The following is a 19,410-nucleotide window of genomic DNA, read 5'->3' as shown; positions in this document are numbered from 1 at the left end:
AGTCATGGTGAAGGCACAATCGTGTGTCTTTATTCAAAAGTTTGCTGGTTCAATTCCGTCGAAAAATTGAAATATGTAATACTTTCATTTCTTCGCTCTGATGTCGAGGAAGAGCGGGGCGTTAATTTCCGCTACTTGAGTAGCGGAAATTAACGCCCTGCTTCTAAAACTGGAAGAAAGTGGAGAATGGAATGTAAATGTACTAGGCTTTCTCCTACCCTCCTACATCCGGGATACAGCATGAAATTGAAAGAAAAAATATACTTTATTTGTCTATGGTGTTGACTTTAATTGATATATTTTTTTAACTTATCTGTGGTTATAAAAATCAAGTAAAAAGAGCGAAAGTAGTGATTAAGAATAACCGAGGAAATTTTTCAGAATAGAAATAAACACAACGTAGAAAATATTACAATGAACGGTATCAGATTAATGAGACGTTTGCCAATTGCCCAATTACGTTCTTTCTCAAGATGGTACATATCATACATTTTATAGGTTACTCTTTGAATAACCACAATTCTCACATAAATATGTAATTTTTTGTTAAAAGCTTACTTTGTTTATATTATGTGTAAATAATAGATAACTTATAATTTTAGTTCAGTCCTGCAACAAGATGTAGCCGAGGCTGCAATGAATCCGCTTACTATTCCACCACCTGAAGGTGTAGAAAAGCCAGTGTCGCCGAAAATTGAAAAAATTGTATCAGAAATCACAACACTTAACTTATTGGAAGTGTCAGAACTAAGTCAAGTTCTTAAAAGAAGACTAAATCTCCCAGATGCACCTATGATGCCTATGGGAGGATTTGCTATGGCGGCCCCGGCAGCTCAAGATGAAGAAGAAGCTGTACCTAAAACTGTTAAAACTAGCTTTACTGTAAGTTAAATATTATTTAATAGAAGTAATAAGTAATTGTACAATTAATTTAATAAATAGCAACATTGCTAAATCATTATTTTTAACTATCTTTGGGTAGTGTAAGATAGGATACATTTCCATACAGATATGCTGACAAGAAACATAAATTGTCCTGTGTGTTGAAATTTGTTTCTTTTGAACTAAATTGTATTATGTCAATCCAAATAATAAGCATAATAACATTTTCTTTCATATATTTAAATTAATTAAACTTTTCTTTAACGTACGTATGTACACATATTACAGAATATTAAGAGACTTAATATTCTGTAATATGTATGTACACATATTACAGAATATTAAGAGACTGTTTATATATTTCAGGTTAAAATGACAAAATATGATGATAAACAAAAGGTAGCACTAATCAAAGAAGTCAAGGGGCTCTTAGAAGGATTCAATTTAGTGCAAGCCAAGAAGTTTGTAGAAAGTGTACCCACAGTAGTGAAGGCAGATATATCCAAAGATGAAGCAGAAAAACTTAAAGAAGCCCTTTCTAAAGTTGGAGCTGTCATTGAAATTGATTAGGTGTTAATATTATATTTTATAAATTAGTTTTATATAGAGAATAAATTGTTTAATTTAATTGAAATTTGTTTTTTCTCCCTTAAAAATGTTTGAGTACAACAAATAAAAAAATTGGTTGATACTGTTAAGATTTAGATAAACATGTTAATTTTAATTGTGTATTTTTCATCTAGCATTTCATCTTTTTAAGACACCCTCTCAAAAGCTTTAAAATCTTTCTACATTAATTGTTTTATAAGCTAATTAATGTCAAAACAAAAGGTATAATGTTATGTTTTTGAATAATCAGTATACTGTTGGTTCTAAAGACCTCTACAGTATCACTTGGACTCTACATCTTGGAGAGGCTGAGATAGATGAGCTGTGCCCTTAGCTTGGATAATGTGGAACGTACAAACCAACAGTGAAGAGGTCAGCATCGTAAGTTAATTGGTGGCCTGACCTGTTATTAACTTGTGTTGTTTTTTAGACTGTTGTTTCCATAAAACTTTTATATATTTTTTTAAAAGTATTAAAATAACTCTATATATAACATATTATCTATGATTTTAATATAAATTTTTATAGTAAAATATTATTTTTTTGAACATCATAAAATATGCTGTTTTTTCAGCATGAGAATATGGAGTTAACACTATAGTGTACACTCTGTGCTCTATTTACCTTCTTCGGATTATTTATTAGACTGGGGACAATTATAAATTAATATGACATCACTGTGGTGCAGGGATAACAGCCTGTGACTAATGGATGGTTGTGGGTGCGATTCCAAATCGGAGAGTTTAACATATCTAATATTGTTATATCCTCGCTCTGGTAAGGCTACGACGTTGAGTTCTGCTATGTACAGCGTGAAGCTAAAAAAAAATATGTTTTATTGCCTTTATCGAAGTCTTATATTTTAGATATGTATTTAGAAATAAAAAGGCGAAATAAAATGTAAAATTACTTATAAAAATATAATTTACAAACTAATCACTTAACCTAAATAACAAATCTACGACTACCCTACTATTTAGTACAGTAAACATAATCTCAATAACAATCTAAAGAGTTAACTTCATCATTAACTTCATATATACCAAGAACATCGTCTAACAGCGACGACAAACTTTTTATACCATCTTTCCAATTTTTCTTTTGTTCTATAACCATTTTGAAATCTCTACTTCTTAGAAAAGAAACAAACAAATATGGCGTAACAAATTTCAATAATTTCGTTTGATTTTTATCAATTGGTTTCGGTTCGTCTGTTTGTAAAGTCAAATGTCGTTCATAGATGTTTGCTAATAAATTAATATCATCAGCATTTAATATACTTTCAATAACGTTTTCAGCTTTTGCTAAATTCTTCGGTTCTTCCATTTCACTATTATCACAGAAATTAATTGTATCAAGTTTGATTTGCTTCAACAAATCATCTATACTTCTAGGTTCGTTCTCGTTAGGTCTAAGATTTTCTGGCACATTATATTTATCTAGAATTTGTATTAATTCCATTGAAACTGTCAGCGCTGAATCCATTATATCGACCTCATTTTCATCATGTAACAGTTTAACTAACACTGTAAGACATCCTATGGAGGCAAGCTCTTCTAATATGCGATTTAATCTTTTTTGTATCTCCCTTTCGTTGAGGGTAACAATTTTTCTTGTTTCCCTTGAAAAGGTGACCGGTGGGAAGGTACCGTCGAGCATTCCCTGGTCGTTTAGCAAAGATTGTATGATCACTTTCCAAAATTTAAGTGCACACAATTGTACTTCCCAGTGGAAGTCGCTTAGAGCAGACGAAACCATGTGATTGTATAAAATAACTTTAAAATTCGGTGGCAATTTGACATTTTGATACATTTCACAAAGGACGTTGCACGCTTCTTTTCGGACTACTCCTTCTGGATTTTCTGCTAGCGTTTGTAATAGAAGTTCCTGTAAGAAGATTAATATTTAAATAATTATTTATAAAAGAGAAAGATGTCGATGTGGTGTTTTACGGTAATTTCGAATATGTACTGATTGTGGGTTCCGTTCCCACTTATGGGAGTAATTATATTAGAAATAATTATTTTTCCGGTCCGATTCGATAAAGCGAGGCGGGTAATTATCAGACTGTATCCTTATAATATTGATTTAAATACTCATTATTTCCTTATTCTTAAAATATAAATAACATTGTGCTTCATGATAACTTATAACTAAATATAGCATTTAATTTAATAATAATAACAACATTTAATATCTATTAAAAGCGATTCATGCCATAGCTACTAAGACTAGAGAATCAATATATGCGTTGCTGACATAGCAATGTCTATGTAACTTTATATAAAAGTAATTATATTATCAAATATATGGCGAAGGGCGCAGCCAGCTTTTTTTATATCTTTTTTTGCTTAGAGGCTGTTGTCACGTAAGAAGACAGCGACGACAACCGTAAACCGTAAAGTTGTGAGTTTGATACCCACTTGAGGGAAATTATTTGAACTATTTGTATTGGGCCGTCATAGCGCAGAGGCTCATGGGTGTGTAAGCGTGGCTGTTGTGGCCATTCAACACGGAATTCGACGGAAAGTGAAAAACGGAAGTGCCTTAATGAGAACGAAGTGACCTAACACTAAGATATCAGGTAACCTCTACCTATCCTGCCATGCATAGGACACAGCATGAAGCTTAAAAAAGCGTCAAGAAGTTAGCATTATAAAATCCTCCATACCCCTCTCTCCGATTTTACAAACTTCAATTATAGTTAATAGCAACGATCTTAAATTCTATATTTACATGTATATTAGGATATTGAGTCTTCAGCTCGTCCCACAGCGAGCTCACTTTGCTCGCAGCTCCGAGACACTTCAGCGCGGACACTCGAACGTAAAACTCGTGGTCGTTGAACGCCACAGTGGCCGCTACGTTGATCAAGTTATTCGAGAAAATCTGCTTTTGTAACGGAGGAAACTCTGAAATTATATAAATGACATTAAAATAATTTGAAAAATAGTACCAATCAAGATTTTGTGGTGGTAGTTAAAGGCAAAGCGCGGCGTTGAGTTCCGCCACTCAACACGCAATCCCTTCAGAATTCGGCGGAAATTGGGGAACGGAGTGACCCTACTGTCTGTGGGCGTGAAGCTAATTATACTATATAAAAAAATGTATCTTCTCTCAGAAAAATGTTTATATTGGAAATAGGACGATGTGATAATAATATGATTAGATAAATTGCGGTATTGGGTTCCCTCTTTCGACATGTAATGCAAGCAACTCATAACAGAGGAAAACGTTACTAAGCCGTCTTTAACCCATTGTATTTTTTAAGAAATGATTTTTTGATTATTCGTAAACATGATCTTAGGAGTAGGGTGGGCCAGGTGATCCGTGTCCACCCCAGAATATTCTTGGGTCGAAAAAAGAAAATGAAAAGAAAGTTAACCTTGAAATAAAATAACAAACGTTTATCGGCCAAAATTTCTCCAGAAAATATCTCTAGATACGCTCATGTGCGTAAAATAAATATAAAAAAGTAAAGAAAAAGTACTAATAGAAATCTTAAGCCCGAAAATAATTATCGTATAATAGTAAGTTAATTATTTTTTTGTGAACAAAATAATATTCTGTTATATAATTTTACCGCTACTAATTGAGTGACTGACAGACAACGCACAGCCGAAAGCGTTGACCTTAGAAAGCTGAAATACAGCATTGAGAGATATGGGAGTGTAGGGACGTATTTAGAAGGAATATAATTTAAATTGTAACAGAAATTTACGATTATAGTCTACGTAAAAAAGTAGCTATTTTTTAGTTTCACATTGTATACCACATATAGCAGGATAAGCAGAGAGAAATTAGTGTTAAGACACTCCGTTTCCCACTTTCCGGCTAATTCTAGAGCGCTTAGCCTCGATACCAGAGCGAAGAAATGAAAATATAAATTTAAATAAATATTTCATTTCCTCGAGTAGTGATCGTACCCACAACCAGTCGCGTTTACATACACACTTTGTGCCTCTACGCCACGATTGGCCTCTGGCTCTCATTTAATATTAGTCATCATTAATATTTGATATAGATACATTAATGTCTAGTCACTATGCGTTGCTAATGCAGAATAAAAAATATTTTAAATTGCTACATCATGCTTAGTATGAAACTGATAATACTTAAGACTTTTAAAATTATTTTTAGATTCCACACAACTCTCGCATGTATGTTTGAAGATAGGGAGAAAGAGCCTAGTGTTGACTCCGGTGTTCGCACATTTTCAAATATATACATCGCACATAACAAAAAGGAAAAGAAAAAAAATGAGAAAAAAAAAAAAATCCCGCAGCATCGAGTCGATCGTCCAACTATTTTTAACTAAAATAAAATAATTACATAATTTTACTTACTAATAAAACAGATGGTTGTACACACATACAATAATTCCAATGCAGAGTCTCTAACTTCCCAGTTAAAATCATGCATTTTCATATAAATCAGTTTGCCGAGCTCATCCATTGTTGAACCTGGCTTAGATTCCATTAACAATGACAAATTTGGCGGCAAAAACTTCTTTACTGTCACTGATATCACATTAAGTGCTGTTACTACAAACTGCAAAAATAAAAATTAAATGTTGATTATTCTAGCTTACATAGATAGATTTTTCCTATATAGAAAAAGATTAAACACTTTTTTACTTTACAAGTTGTTCTGCACATTGTGGACCAGAGCATGGAAATGAAAATAATTTATTTCTATTGGAAATCAAACCTACAATCATAACATTTGTAGGTAACGTAAGTAACCATAACATTATCTATACTAAATAATAATTAATTTAATATTAATTCTTACTTTGCATGACAAATTCTGCCTCTTTAAAATATTGAAGACAACCGTGTACAGACAAAGTACTTCTAAGCTTTCTTGCCAATTTATATTGTAATTTGTAACTAAGGAGAGTAGAGTGTCCAGGACATACGTCATTACAAGCACTTTCTCCTGATCATCCTCTTCCAGAATCTCTTCTTTCTTCATATCCCCTTGCTCATCTATAGGATCATATTCTTTGAGAACATAAAACAGAATTTGGAAAACTAAATTAGCTTGCTCATTATTTAAATGGTTTTTGAGACAAGTTAATCTCTTAACACTTTGTAGAGTAACTGATTGTGTATCCAACTGTAAAAGTAAGTCTCGTAAAGAGTATGCGGTTCTCGCAGTATGTTCACAAGTAGAATCCATAATTTTCGCTATGTAATCGTTGACTCTGTCAGTATCCTCTGAACAAGTCTTCTTTTCACTTATATACACTAAAGACGGCACTAAGCAAATAATCAATAGTTGTTTTTGTAGCTCAATTCGTCTACCATCTAGTTCCCATACAGCTGGTTTCTGATCATTCCAAACAGAACTCCATATTACATTGCAAGCATTGCAAAAGTCAAATATTAATGTAGCACGGCTTCTTTGAATTAAATGTTGGACAATATTAAAATATGTCACGCTGAGTTCCATAAGATCCTCTCTTTCATATTGTATATTAGAATTGTTTGGTTTGCCCACAAATATTTTACCAATTGTCAACCAAAATAGAAATTTTGATATAAGCAGAGACACATCTTCTCTCCTTAATCTGTCTAACATTACATAGCAGTAAGTTAGTATTTTAAAATCCTTTAATAAGAAGTCTATTATATAATTCTGTGTCTTTATATTTGTTTCATTATTTACAATTGCTAGTAGTATTTGTAGCATTGGTTCAAGAGTTTTACACATAACATCCTCCTCTTCGCTAGTCATGGAGTCTATATTAATAAAATCAAAATCCACCATTGGCTTTACTATAAAATCCAGCACTAGTTTAACACTAGCTCCGCTACACAAATTGTTGAGTTTCCAAAGGAATGAGGATGCAAATTTGTAGGTTTGCCTAACAACAAAAACTGTTCTTTTTTCATTACAAAGGCTTAATATTTCTTTATATGCTCCACTGTCCAGAAGCCAACACACACCAGAGTTGTGATTAAGAAGAGCAAGAGCTACTTCCATATAAGCTACTCTTAAGCTTGAGTCCATATTCTGGGCATTTATTTCACTGAAAGCTTTTGAAATTTCATCTCCTTTCTTTGAAAATATCTTAGCAAAATTAACTTCCCCAGATGCAATAACACCCAATAATCTTATTAAGAATACTTTCACTGTATTGTGGTAGTTTTCTGCATTGTTCAATACTTCTATAAGCATATCAGGTAATAAAGGCCATGATTTTAAGCATGCAACTTCTGAAATAGAATAATATTTTGTTACTGCTGTCTTATGAAAATATCATTATGAACTTTTTGTAGAATCGTTAATCGCCAATTATATAATTAAGAAAAAAATAATTTAACGTGTATTATAAAATACCTTAAATTGTATTATCTTAATAAGTACTGTAATACGAAACATTAACATATTGCCGAGACTATCGGTATAGTATTAAAAAAAACATTAATTGTTATAATGAATTAAGTTTCTTATTTTATAATGTTATTTCTAAATTATTGTTATTGTAATACTTACCGGGATCAGCACAGTTAATTTTTGTAAAAAAATGATCGGCATAGTAACTATTCATAACATACTGTGGTTCTGAAATTCTTTCGAATAAGAGTTTAACTTTATTTTGAATCAAAACATTTTCCATGGTGATAAGATTGATAAGAGTACTCTTTTTAAAACAATTATAAAATCATATCGTCTCTAGTTCTTAATATGTTTTGTAATATCGGACAATAAAAATATTACAACATTACAGGTGTAATTGTTATACGTTATTTGATTTACACTTTACATTTTAAAATATTAACCAAATACACGTGATCGAGATTCGAGTAAATCAAAACTACAATCATTCATAGGCAATGAATATACAAATGAAAGATTAAAAATGTTGCCCTTCCTAATATATGTCCATCGACAACATGATATCAAAACAAATGTTAAAGAATATTATTTAATATTTATTCAATAATTTTAGCTTTACATGTTCTTTAATTGACCAGTACACCTAAAATTATTTGCAAATAAAATGATTATAAGTTTGTAGTATTTAGTTTTATAACTTGATTAAATATAAAAAATAATAATATTTTACTATGATGCGTATAATGGTTTTTTTCTGTGATTGTTCTAGAAAGGAGAACGCCGCTGTCAAATTTTATTTGCCGAGAACGGCGAGAGACGAGGACTAAAATTGTTTAGAACCTGTGTTAGTGTAGTGGCTCGAGTGAAATATTTCTTGGACACTTTTTGCGGTGTTAAATTGTGATTTTTATATTTTATAAGTGAAATGCCCCTTCGAGGAAGAAGTTTTGTAAGTATTTCATCACCGCTATCTTATATCTAATTTCCTTTATTTTTTTTGCATGTTCTTCGTTTTTTCCATGCACGTTTTAACACCTTTGTGTATAAGGGGTATTATGCAATCGCTTTTGGCTCTCATCCCATATTTGTTTACTAATCCCGCGCATTATTGTGACACGTTCTCGCATCTTACACCATGATTGCATCGATGATTTTCAGTTTTGCTCGCTTCAGTGCAAGTTCTTTGGCTTGAGGCCAAATATAGTATCCTTGACTGTATGATAATGCTTACCATTAATTATTATAAACTAATATGGGACAAAATTAATGGACATGCAACAATTTGCTGGTTTTCCACAGGACAGTTGATGCCTGGTTATAACACAAGTGCTCCCGAGTGCATCTAACTGCCTGCTTGTGAGGTTAGTTTGAACTATAAATATTTGAATGATATATAACATATGTTTTTATTTGTCTTTGGTTTACAAATACTTAACCTCAAATAAAATAGGAAATATTTCTCAAAATTAAACTTGAGAGACATTGACTCCATATCATTCATTTTATTTTGCAGCCAAAGTATTAATAAAAACATGTATATATCTTACTGGATAAGTGGAACATTATTGTGACTATACATATAAATCTAAGCTATAATTAAAAAAAATCTACTTTTTCCTTGTCTAAGCATATGGAGGAAAGTTTAATTTGGTGTTGGTTCAATGCAAGCTACTTATATTGTGGTATTTATGTTATTTACATTTAGTTTACATATTTTTGCATTTATTATAATAATAAAAGTAATATGTACCACTAAATTATATCTAAATATATTTCCTAATATTGGCTGTACTTTATGCATGTATACATGAACAAATTTATAATTAACATAAATCGCAATTCTTAAAGAATTTTATCTGTATCTGTGCCAAAAGCAGATATTTTTTGGCTTTACTTTATATCTTGCATATAGAAAAGAAGAAAAAGAAGCCAGGCATTCTAGTGTTAAAATACTCTGTGTCACATGTGCCAACCAAATTTTGAGATTTATCTTCTGAGTGGCAGAAATGAACCCAACACTTGGTCCTGGTCTTCTTACCAGAGCGAGGCCATAAATATAATTTTTATTCCCAAATGGACATGAACCCAAAACCCTTGCATTTAGAATGAGATACTGTGCTACTGTATAAAATGGTATCTGCAGTTCCACACTGTTCCATCATTTATTATCTGTAGATATGACCTTGTTGATTCTTAGAATAATTATGTTCAGGTGACTGTGTCATACAGATTCCAGTGTATTGTTTGTTTTAAGTACAGTCATAAGCAAAATTGTTCTGTTTTTGTTGTAATATTTGATAATTATGAGCTATGTAAAAACACTTATTTAATTTTCAGTAACCAATATATATTTTTAAAAAACATTCCTGACCCCATCATGGTGCAGTGGGACACTAACTGACTGTGATTAAGATAGCTAGAGACGGGTTCAATCCCCACATAAAGAAATGAATTCATTAGAATTACTTGTTCTGGCAAGACAAAGTACACACAATTTCTCACATCTGGGAATCATATGGAGGACAGACTATCTTCAGATTATAATCTTTCAGTACTCTGCTATAGAGGATAAAATTTGAAACTGAATTATCATTCATTTGTGTAAAGTATACAAATTTTATTTATATCCCCAAATGGAAATGAACACACAACCTTTGCATTTACGATTAGACACTGTGCCGCTGTATAAACTAATACAGGAAAATCTATCTTTGGATAAGGAAAACGTGCAAACTGCATTTGTTAATATAAACTAGTTTGATCTTATTCTGAAGCAGGAGTTAGTTTTTAATTTTAGTTCATCTGAATCAATAGTTTCACCAAATGAAATTAATCACTAGAAAGTCATGTAAAGTGGAAGTTTTATAATATATTAGTTAACATATTGCTACACACAAAATATTTAAATTAATAATAGCTAATGCTTATTTGAATATTTTACGATGTGAAATCTGCAACTCAAATTGACTGCGAATTTGTGTTACCGTAACTCATTTCTTTACTGTTTTTTTCTATGAATAAATTATTTAAACATATAAACACAATGCACCTTAGAATGCATAACTGACGATGTAATATATGTATGTACGACATTTTTCCATAATTACCGATAAAAACAAGAGTGAAATATGTACATATAAAATGACTGTTCAGCTTTTTATATAGCTTTATGTTATTGATAGCCTCTTTGTTCTCGAAATTCATCGGCGAGGCAGTGTGTATTTATCGGCTAACCATATTGGTATGTTATAAAGGAATCGATGCGTTTAAGGTGAGTGACATCCATCTCGCTGACGGCCCGCGAAGTAACTTACTGTTCGCCTTGAATAGGTTCCGGGAGGGTACCGACGTTCCGTGTAAAATGTAAATAATAGAGATGGCGATTATTTTATTGCTATTTTTTTATCTGTGGATTCGCTGCCGTGGTTAAATAAATGAGATTTGTGTAGAACACTTGACACTTTAATGTACTTTTTTAGAAATTTTATGAAAATTTTAACGTAGCGGGATTTGAACCAGAGCCTCTTTCTATCTTAAGTGTGGAATAACACTTTAAAAATGTTAAAAAAGTGATTTAATATGCCTTCTCTCTCTTTCTATTCAACACAAAAAGGATTGTTCATTTCGATCCTGTAGTTCCTGAGATATCATCAAACAAACTACAGCTTTATAATAGAAGTATAGATATGATCGTTAAAGTAAATAAAGTAGGCATGATTTATTCTCTATGGAACAGAAGGAACGTAACCGGAAAGGGAACGTGACTTCGCACGTGAGTTTTTTTTTCTTAAAGACGGGCTTCTTTACTGAAGAATTATTATTATTTATTTATATTTAAAACTATTTAACACTGTAATCTATGAGTATGACAGGAATTGCTATAAGCAGAACTTCAAAGTGACTAATAAATACAACAATCTTTTACTTAAAACTTTTAATATGGTAATTAATTATTTAATAGCGTATGCCTGTTAGAATATAATTATTACTTAATTATAAAGAATTATATAAAAAAAAATCGCAGGCAATACCGGGTGGAAGCGTTAGTTTAATTTAAAATTTATAAATTTGATACATGTATTAAACAAAATCACGCAAGCTCATTTTTTGGCGGTATAGCACGCTACTCACAAGCTGGTTTTTTTAATTATCTTTATTAACATGATAATGTTAAATTGGCAAAGATTTTGTAGTCACGAAGAAATGAGTACAAAAACATTAAAATATTTTTGTTCTTACTGCTAATGTAACAGCGGATATTATAAAGTAGGAATTTTAGGTCATAAGTAAAAATAATGTTTTTTTTTAAATTTATAGCTTAACAGTTTCTTTTCTTTTGTACTCTATATTTCGCATAGGTTGAGGAAAGTTAGTCCTAAAATACTCAGTTCCTCTGTTTCCTAATTTTCAAGATATTCTGTGTATAATGGCAGAACTCAACGCCGCACTTAGACACGAGTATAGAATTAAAAATAATTCATTCCCCCGAGTAGGAATAGAATCCTGGCATGTCGAGTTTACAATCAGGCACTATGCCGTTTCCTATTTAATAATATTAATTAACTAGTGGACCCGGACGCGGCTACGCCTGCTTCAACTATAAGAATATTTATTAAATATATTCATGAAATTATTTTCAATTCTCAATAGAATTAGTAAGAAAATATAAGCTCAAATAATCAAAAAGAATAATAAGTAGATACACATTATTAGAAAAAATTATCTGAGTTATTGAAATGAACCAACAAAAGGATTAAAAGTAACTAAAGGATAGGTGTTCTTAATATTAGAAAAAGTACCTAAAGTTTTCCGTACGTGCGTACATAGATATCGACTCTACGAAATAACTAAACATTTCTCTCTATTAAATAGGATACTTTTTGCCAGCAATATCACATAAAATAAGAAGAGAACCAAAGTGTATTTTAAATTAATTATAAACAGCAAATAAAGTTCGAAAATGTATGAAAATTTATAAAACCATCAACTTCATCCGCCCGTTCGCGTAGGTCATAGGTACTCATACTATGCCGCCCGAAGGCTAGGTCATTTCGAATTAGTGACATCTCCTTAATTATTTATTAGAATGTTATACAGTAAACTATAATTTGAATCTAGATAAAATGCTAAAAGTGACTATTATATTTATGTTCACAAGGATGAATATCAAAATGTCGCGGTGGCGGTTGCGTAGCGACGCGACGGTTGTTATTAACATGGCAGAATAAATTGCATGTCAAATTAGAAAGTATTTTAATTTATTAGTATATATGTTTAATGTAATATTATATAGCCTATAGCACTTCTGAAGAATGCAGCTTTCATACAAAACAAAAACATAGTAAATCGGACCAGTAGATCCAGAGATCTTAGCGTTCAAACAAACAAACAAACAAACAAACTCTTCCGCTTTATTATATTAGTATAGAAAATTTATAAATTTGATACATGTATTAAACAAAATCACGCAAGCTCATTTTTTGGCGGTATAGCACGCTTCTCACAAGCTGGTTTTTTTAATTATCTTTATTAACATGATAATGTTAAATTGGCAAAGATTTTGTAGTCACGAAGAAATGAGTACAAAAACATTAAAATATTTTTGTTCTTACTGCTAATGTAACAGCGGATATTATAAAGTAGGAATTTTAGGTCATAAGTAAAAATAATGTTTTTTTTTAAATTTATAGCTTAACAGTTTCTTTTCTTTTGTACTCTATATTTCGCATAGGTTGAGGAAAGTTAGTCCTAAAATACTCAGTTCCTCTGTTTCCTAATTTTCAAGATATTCTGTGTATAATGGCAGAACTCAACGCCGCACTTAGACACGAGTATAGAATTAAAAATAATTCATTCCCCCGAGTAGGAATAGAATCCTGGCATGTCGAGTTTACAATCAGGCACTATGCCGTTTCCTATTTAATAATATTAATTAACTAGTGGACCCGGACGCGGCTACGCCTGCTTCAACTATAAGAATATTTATTAAATATATTCATGAAATTATTTTCAATTCTCAATAGAATTAGTAAGAAAATATAAGCTCAAATAATCAAAAAGAATAATAAGTAGATACACATTATTAGAAAAAATTATCTGAGTTATTGAAATGAACCAACAAAAGGATTAAAAGTAACTAAAGGATAGGTGTTCTTAATATTAGAAAAAGTACCTAAAGTTTTCCGTACGTGCGTACATAGATATCGACTCTACGAAATAACTAAACATTTCTCTCTATTAAATAGGATACTTTTTGCCAGCAATATCACATAAAATAAGAAGAGAACCAAAGTGTATTTTAAATTAATTATAAACAGCAAATAAAGTTCGAAAATGTATGAAAATTTATAAAACCATCAACTTCATCCGCCCGTTCGCGTAGGTCATAGGTACTCATACTATGCCGCCCGAAGGCTAGGTCATTTCGAATTAGTGACATCTCCTTAATTATTTATTAGAATGTTATACAGTAAACTATAATTTGAATCTAGATAAAATGCTAAAAGTGACTATTATATTTATGTTCACAAGGATGAATATCAAAATGTCGCGGTGGCGGTTGCGTAGCGACGCGACGGTTGTTATTAACATGGCAGAATAAATTGCATGTCAAATTAGAAAGTATTTTAATTTATTAGTATATATGTTTAATGTAATATTATATAGCCTATAGCACTTCTGAAGAATGCAGCTTTCATACAAAACAAAAACATAGTAAATCGGACCAGTAGATCCAGAGATCTTAGCGTTCAAACAAACAAACAAACAAACAAACAAACAAACAAACAAACAAACTCTTCCGCTTTATTATATTAGTATAGAAAATTTATAAATTTGATACATGTATTAAACAAAATCACGCAAGCTCATTTTTTGGCGGTATAGCACGCTTCTCACAAGCTGGTTTTTTTAATTATCTTTATTAACATGATAATGTTAAATTGGCAAAGATTTTGTAGTCACGAAGAAATGAGTACAAAAACATTAAAATATTTTTGTTCTTACTGCTAATGTAACAGCGGATATTATAAAGTAGGAATTTTAGGTCATAAGTAAAAATAATGTTTTTTTTTAAATTTATAGCTTAACAGTTTCTTTTCTTTTGTACTCTATATTTCGCATAGGTTGAGGAAAGTTAGTCCTAAAATACTCAGTTCCTCTGTTTCCTAATTTTCAAGATATTCTGTGTATAATGGCAGAACTCAACGCCGCACTTAGACACGAGTATAGAATTAAAAATAATTCATTCCCCCGAGTAGGAATAGAATCCTGGCATGTCGAGTTTACAATCAGGCACTATGCCGTTTCCTATTTAATAATATTAATTAACTAGTGGACCCGGACGCGGCTACGCCTGCTTCAACTATAAGAATATTTATTAAATATATTCATGAAATTATTTTCAATTCTCAATAGAATTAGTAAGAAAATATAAGCTCAAATAATCAAAAAGAATAATAAGTAGATACACATTATTAGAAAAAATTATCTGAGTTATTGAAATGAACCAACAAAAGGATTAAAAGTAACTAAAGGATAGGTGTTCTTAATATTAGAAAAAGTACCTAAAGTTTTCCGTACGTGCGTACATAGATATCGACTCTACGAAATAACTAAACATTTCTCTCTATTAAATAGGATACTTTTTGCCAGCAATATCACATAAAATAAGAAGAGAACCAAAGTGTATTTTAAATTAATTATAAACAGCAAATAAAGTTCGAAAATGTATGAAAATTTATAAAACCATCAACTTCATCCGCCCGTTCGCGTAGGTCATAGGTACTCATACTATGCCGCCCGAAGGCTAGGTCATTTCGAATTAGTGACATCTCCTTAATTATTTATTAGAATGTTATACAGTAAACTATAATTTGAATCTAGATAAAATGCTAAAAGTGACTATTATATTTATGTTCACAAGGATGAATATCAAAATGTCGCGGTGGCGGTTGCGTAGCGACGCGACGGTTGTTATTAACATGGCAGAATAAATTGCATGTCAAATTAGAAAGTATTTTAATTTATTAGTATATATGTTTAATGTAATATTATATAGCCTATAGCACTTCTGAAGAATGCAGCTTTCATACAAAACAAAAACATAGTAAATCGGACCAGTAGATCCAGAGATCTTAGCGTTCAAACAAACAAACAAACAAACAAACAAACAAACTCTTCCGCTTTATTATATTAGTATAGATAATTAATATTTTTTGAAATGACTATTTTATGTCCTACTGTATATTTCTATTTAATATAATAATATAAATATTGTTTACACTCAAGGAAATCCCCGTAAGTTGAATTCGTTTTCAATGAACAAACCGCCGATATATTTGAAGTAAATAGGTGAGTAACGAGCGTGCGTGCCAAATACACTCACGTGTGGTGCGGCGGATGCGACAGATATATTTTGAAAACACATATTTTTATTGGTGTCATGACTTGGTTTTTAAAAAAAATATTTTGCTTCTTTAAAAGTCTTCTTGTGATCGTTGATCGTTGTTTTGATAGCGAGCTGGGAATGTTCTGCACTGTAAATTTATGTATCTGTGGACTCTGTGGCATGACATAAAGTAAATAATTGACACCGTCTTTGTATAATTTGGGAAGTATACCTACATGAAAAACAATTCGTCTCACGGTTTCGATAGATAAAGTACTTAATGTCTCTGAAATCAATAAATACTTTCCTTTTTCACTCCGCACCGTGCGGGAAAATGCGTGAAGGAAAATATTAATAATGTATGAAGTAAATCGAACCCTTATTATCGTAGAGGCCAGTCTTGGCGCAGAGAATCTACATAAGAAGGTGAGGTGTAAACCCAACCGGTTGTGAGTTCGATTCCCATTCGAGAAAATTAACTATTTAATGTTTTAATTGCTGCGTTCTGATGTTGAAGTAAAGAGTGGTGTTGAGCGGCCACTCAACGCGCAATGCCTCCAGAATTCGGTTTAAAATGGGGAGCGGAATTTATTAACACCAGATTCCCCTCTGCGCCTATCCTGCTGCATGCGGGATACAGCGTGAAGTTAAAATAATCGTAGAAGTTATGTATTTTGGTTAAAAAAAAAAGAACATTTTATAAACTTTAGATTATCCAAATTTATGACGAATGTCGACCTATTAACGTTCTAGTTCACGGCCTTTGTGTTCGTAATACCTATAAATGAGACCAATTGTCACTGACCAATCGATTCGATATGGGTCAAGTCTATACGTTGACGCCGTTTATCCTATAGTATAAAGAGCGTATTTATAATTTTTGTGTAGCACGTTAATTGAAATATTTTTTTATATGTTCACATATCAGGGTGCTTAGTGTTAAAAGTCTCCGTTCCCCGTGTTTCCGCCGAATTCTGGACGCATTGCTTGTTCAAGAAGCTCTTAATAAAGAAATTAAAGTTAATTTCCTCAGAAGAGCAAGGAAATTTAAATATTTCAATTAAAGGAAGTTAAAATATTGAATTTCTCCGAGTGGGAATCGAACCGCAATATTCGCAATACGTTAGGAATATTACGAAATTTATTTATTATTCTTCGTTGGCTTAATCTAACGTCCCTTATGTGATGGATAACCCATAGTTAAATTATTAGTTTCCAGCGAATGTTTTTTTTTTGGTTCCAGCGAATATTTTTTTTTTTGGAAAACCAAAAAAAAAATCATTCGCTTTCAGTCACATTTTACTTTTTCATTTTTTTGTGATACTGAAGCTAATAAATGACACTATCACGAGTGTAACACGCAGTACTTTGCAATTTCAGACAAATGTTTTACTTTTCTTGTTACAATTTTATACGAGACAGTATTTGTCATTAAAAAAAAAAAAACAAAATATTAAACCGACTGTCTGCTGGGTTACTTCCAAAACTATTATAAAATTTTATTACTGTGCAATGTTGTGAGGAGCAATGTGCCGTTACGTCTACATAGCGGTAGAATGTAGAGTTTTCAATATAAATGTACGTATATATTAAATAGAAATGTATAAAGGTACTATCAAACTTGCGAATTTGAATTCTTTCAAAAACTTTACTTAAAAAAATATCTGTCGTTCTTATATATCTTGGGCTTTATTTTTTAAGATGAAATGAAACTAAACTAAATCTTCTTCCTCCTGGCATTAATCCCGGCTATTGCCAGGGTCTGCCTTCCTACACAACCTACTCCACTTTGCACGATCTTTTGCATCCTCGGTGGTTAGACCATTGGCTCTCATGTCCTGCATCACGACATCCAACCAGCGCTTCCTTGGGCGTCCGGGAGGTCGCACCCCAGGGACTAGTATAGCAAGGCACTTGCGTCCGACATAGTTCTTAGGCCGGCGCGTAACGTGGCCAAACCATCTCAAGCGACTCTCTTGGAGCTTATCCGCTACGTCACGGACCCCAAGACTACCTCGAATGAATGTGTTGCGTATGCGGTCAGACCGCGTTACGCCGCACATCCACCTCAGCATCTTCATTTCCGTGACGTGAAGCTCCTGAGTGTGCCGAGATAGTGCTGGCCAACATTCGCTGCCGTATAAAAGAACCGGTCGGACGATGCCTTGAGGTCACACCAGTGACCTCCCGCCATTTGACCCAGGCAGCGCTTATCCGGTCATGGACATCGTGATCGATGCCTCCAGACTCGTGCTCTCGGATCCAAGGTACCTGAACTTCTCCGACTTAACGACTGGCTCAGGACCTATAAGGATGGTGCTCGAGTCCCGGCTCCCGCAGGCCATGTACTCTGTCTTCGACACATTTAGTTTAAGACCGCCGTTCTCAAGCGTACCCTTCCAGAGGTTTACTTTACGCTCCAGCGTCAGTCGGTTCTCGGCAATGAGTGCTATGTCGTCGGCATACATCATCAGCCATGGAGGCTGGTCCTGGATGTGAGCCGAGACAGTATCGAGCACTACATTGAATAAGAACGGACTAAGAGCCGAGCCCTGGTGAACCCCCACCGTAATCGGGAAGGGTCTAGTGTAAACTAAACTAAATACCTAGACAAAACTAACGGAGTGATATACCTTATTGACTTTATTTCAACATGGATAGGTGCTTCACAAGCCGATCGTGCCTCCTCTATCGTTTGTTCCGCGCTCTCGCTCGCACGATCATCTCAGGTAGAACGTGACACTGAGTTACACTTTTTCGGCCGGCATTCTTCAATGTCACGTCAAAAATACAAAAGCTTAACAAGTTTTCCAACTCGTATTTTGTTATAAAAATCCAATGGCTCACTGATTTATTACAATAAATCAAATACCGACACCGACTCATTTGTTTTACAATCACGTCGCATATTTTATTTAATAAATGCGTGACACAATTATCGCATGATATAAATTGTTTTCATACCTGTTTTGGCATTCCTACCTCCCTCCCTAGCGACGTCACGTAGATGATACTTCGCTCGATGTTCTACCCACAGTTAAGTAAATATTATTATTATAACACCAGTATTATCGTTGCTTAATGTTTGTTGTTTTGGAAGTAAACTACAGTTTTTTTTTAAATTTGTATCTACTAATTGCAATTTATTTCTTAATCATCATACAGTTGGAGAAACAAATAAA

At 32.6% G+C, this 19,410-nt stretch overlaps 3 protein-coding genes across 3 annotated transcripts in view; 2 read left to right on the top strand and 1 right to left on the bottom strand.

Moving 5' to 3' along the window:
* The first annotated feature begins 299 nt into the window (after nt 1-299).
* Nucleotides 300-1,510, top strand: mRpL12 (mitochondrial ribosomal protein L12). Its single transcript, XM_085198404.1, has 3 exons — nt 300-476; nt 603-882; nt 1,249-1,510. The coding sequence occupies exons 1-3, from the start codon at nt 415-417 to the stop codon at nt 1,450-1,452; spliced, it is 546 nt and encodes a 181-aa protein (XP_085054530.1). The 5' UTR covers nt 300-414; the 3' UTR covers nt 1,453-1,510.
* Nucleotides 1,511-2,385: 875 nt separating this feature from the next.
* Nucleotides 2,386-8,318, bottom strand: LOC146531625 (integrator complex assembly factor Brat1). The gene is made up of 5 exons (XM_085198755.1): nt 7,996-8,318; nt 6,286-7,715; nt 5,838-6,042; nt 4,228-4,403; nt 2,386-3,378 (listed from the first exon to the last, which is right to left on the bottom strand). The coding sequence occupies exons 1-5, from the start codon at nt 8,117-8,119 to the stop codon at nt 2,488-2,490; spliced, it is 2,826 nt and encodes a 941-aa protein (XP_085054881.1). The 5' UTR covers nt 8,120-8,318; the 3' UTR covers nt 2,386-2,487.
* A 312-nt stretch (nt 8,319-8,630) lies between these two features.
* The window catches only part of LOC146531624 (BAG domain-containing protein Samui-like), a 34,457-nt gene continuing 23,677 nt past the window's right edge, over nt 8,631-19,410 (top strand). Inside the window, exon 1 of the mRNA XM_085198751.1 lies at nt 8,631-8,788. Coding sequence (XP_085054877.1) covers nt 8,765-8,788 — 24 coding nt within the window. The 5' untranslated portion in view covers nt 8,631-8,764. The remainder of the gene's footprint in view (nt 8,789-19,410) is intronic.

The sequence above is a fragment of the Heliconius melpomene genome, chromosome 15, assembly GCF_056956725.1.
Source record: "Heliconius melpomene rosina isolate 202511_hmr_F chromosome 15, ASM5695672v1, whole genome shotgun sequence".
Classification (NCBI taxonomy): Eukaryota; Metazoa; Arthropoda; class Insecta; order Lepidoptera; family Nymphalidae; genus Heliconius; species Heliconius melpomene.
Note: the sequence above shows the minus strand (reverse complement) of the source record. Positions and strands in the feature narration are given on the sequence as shown.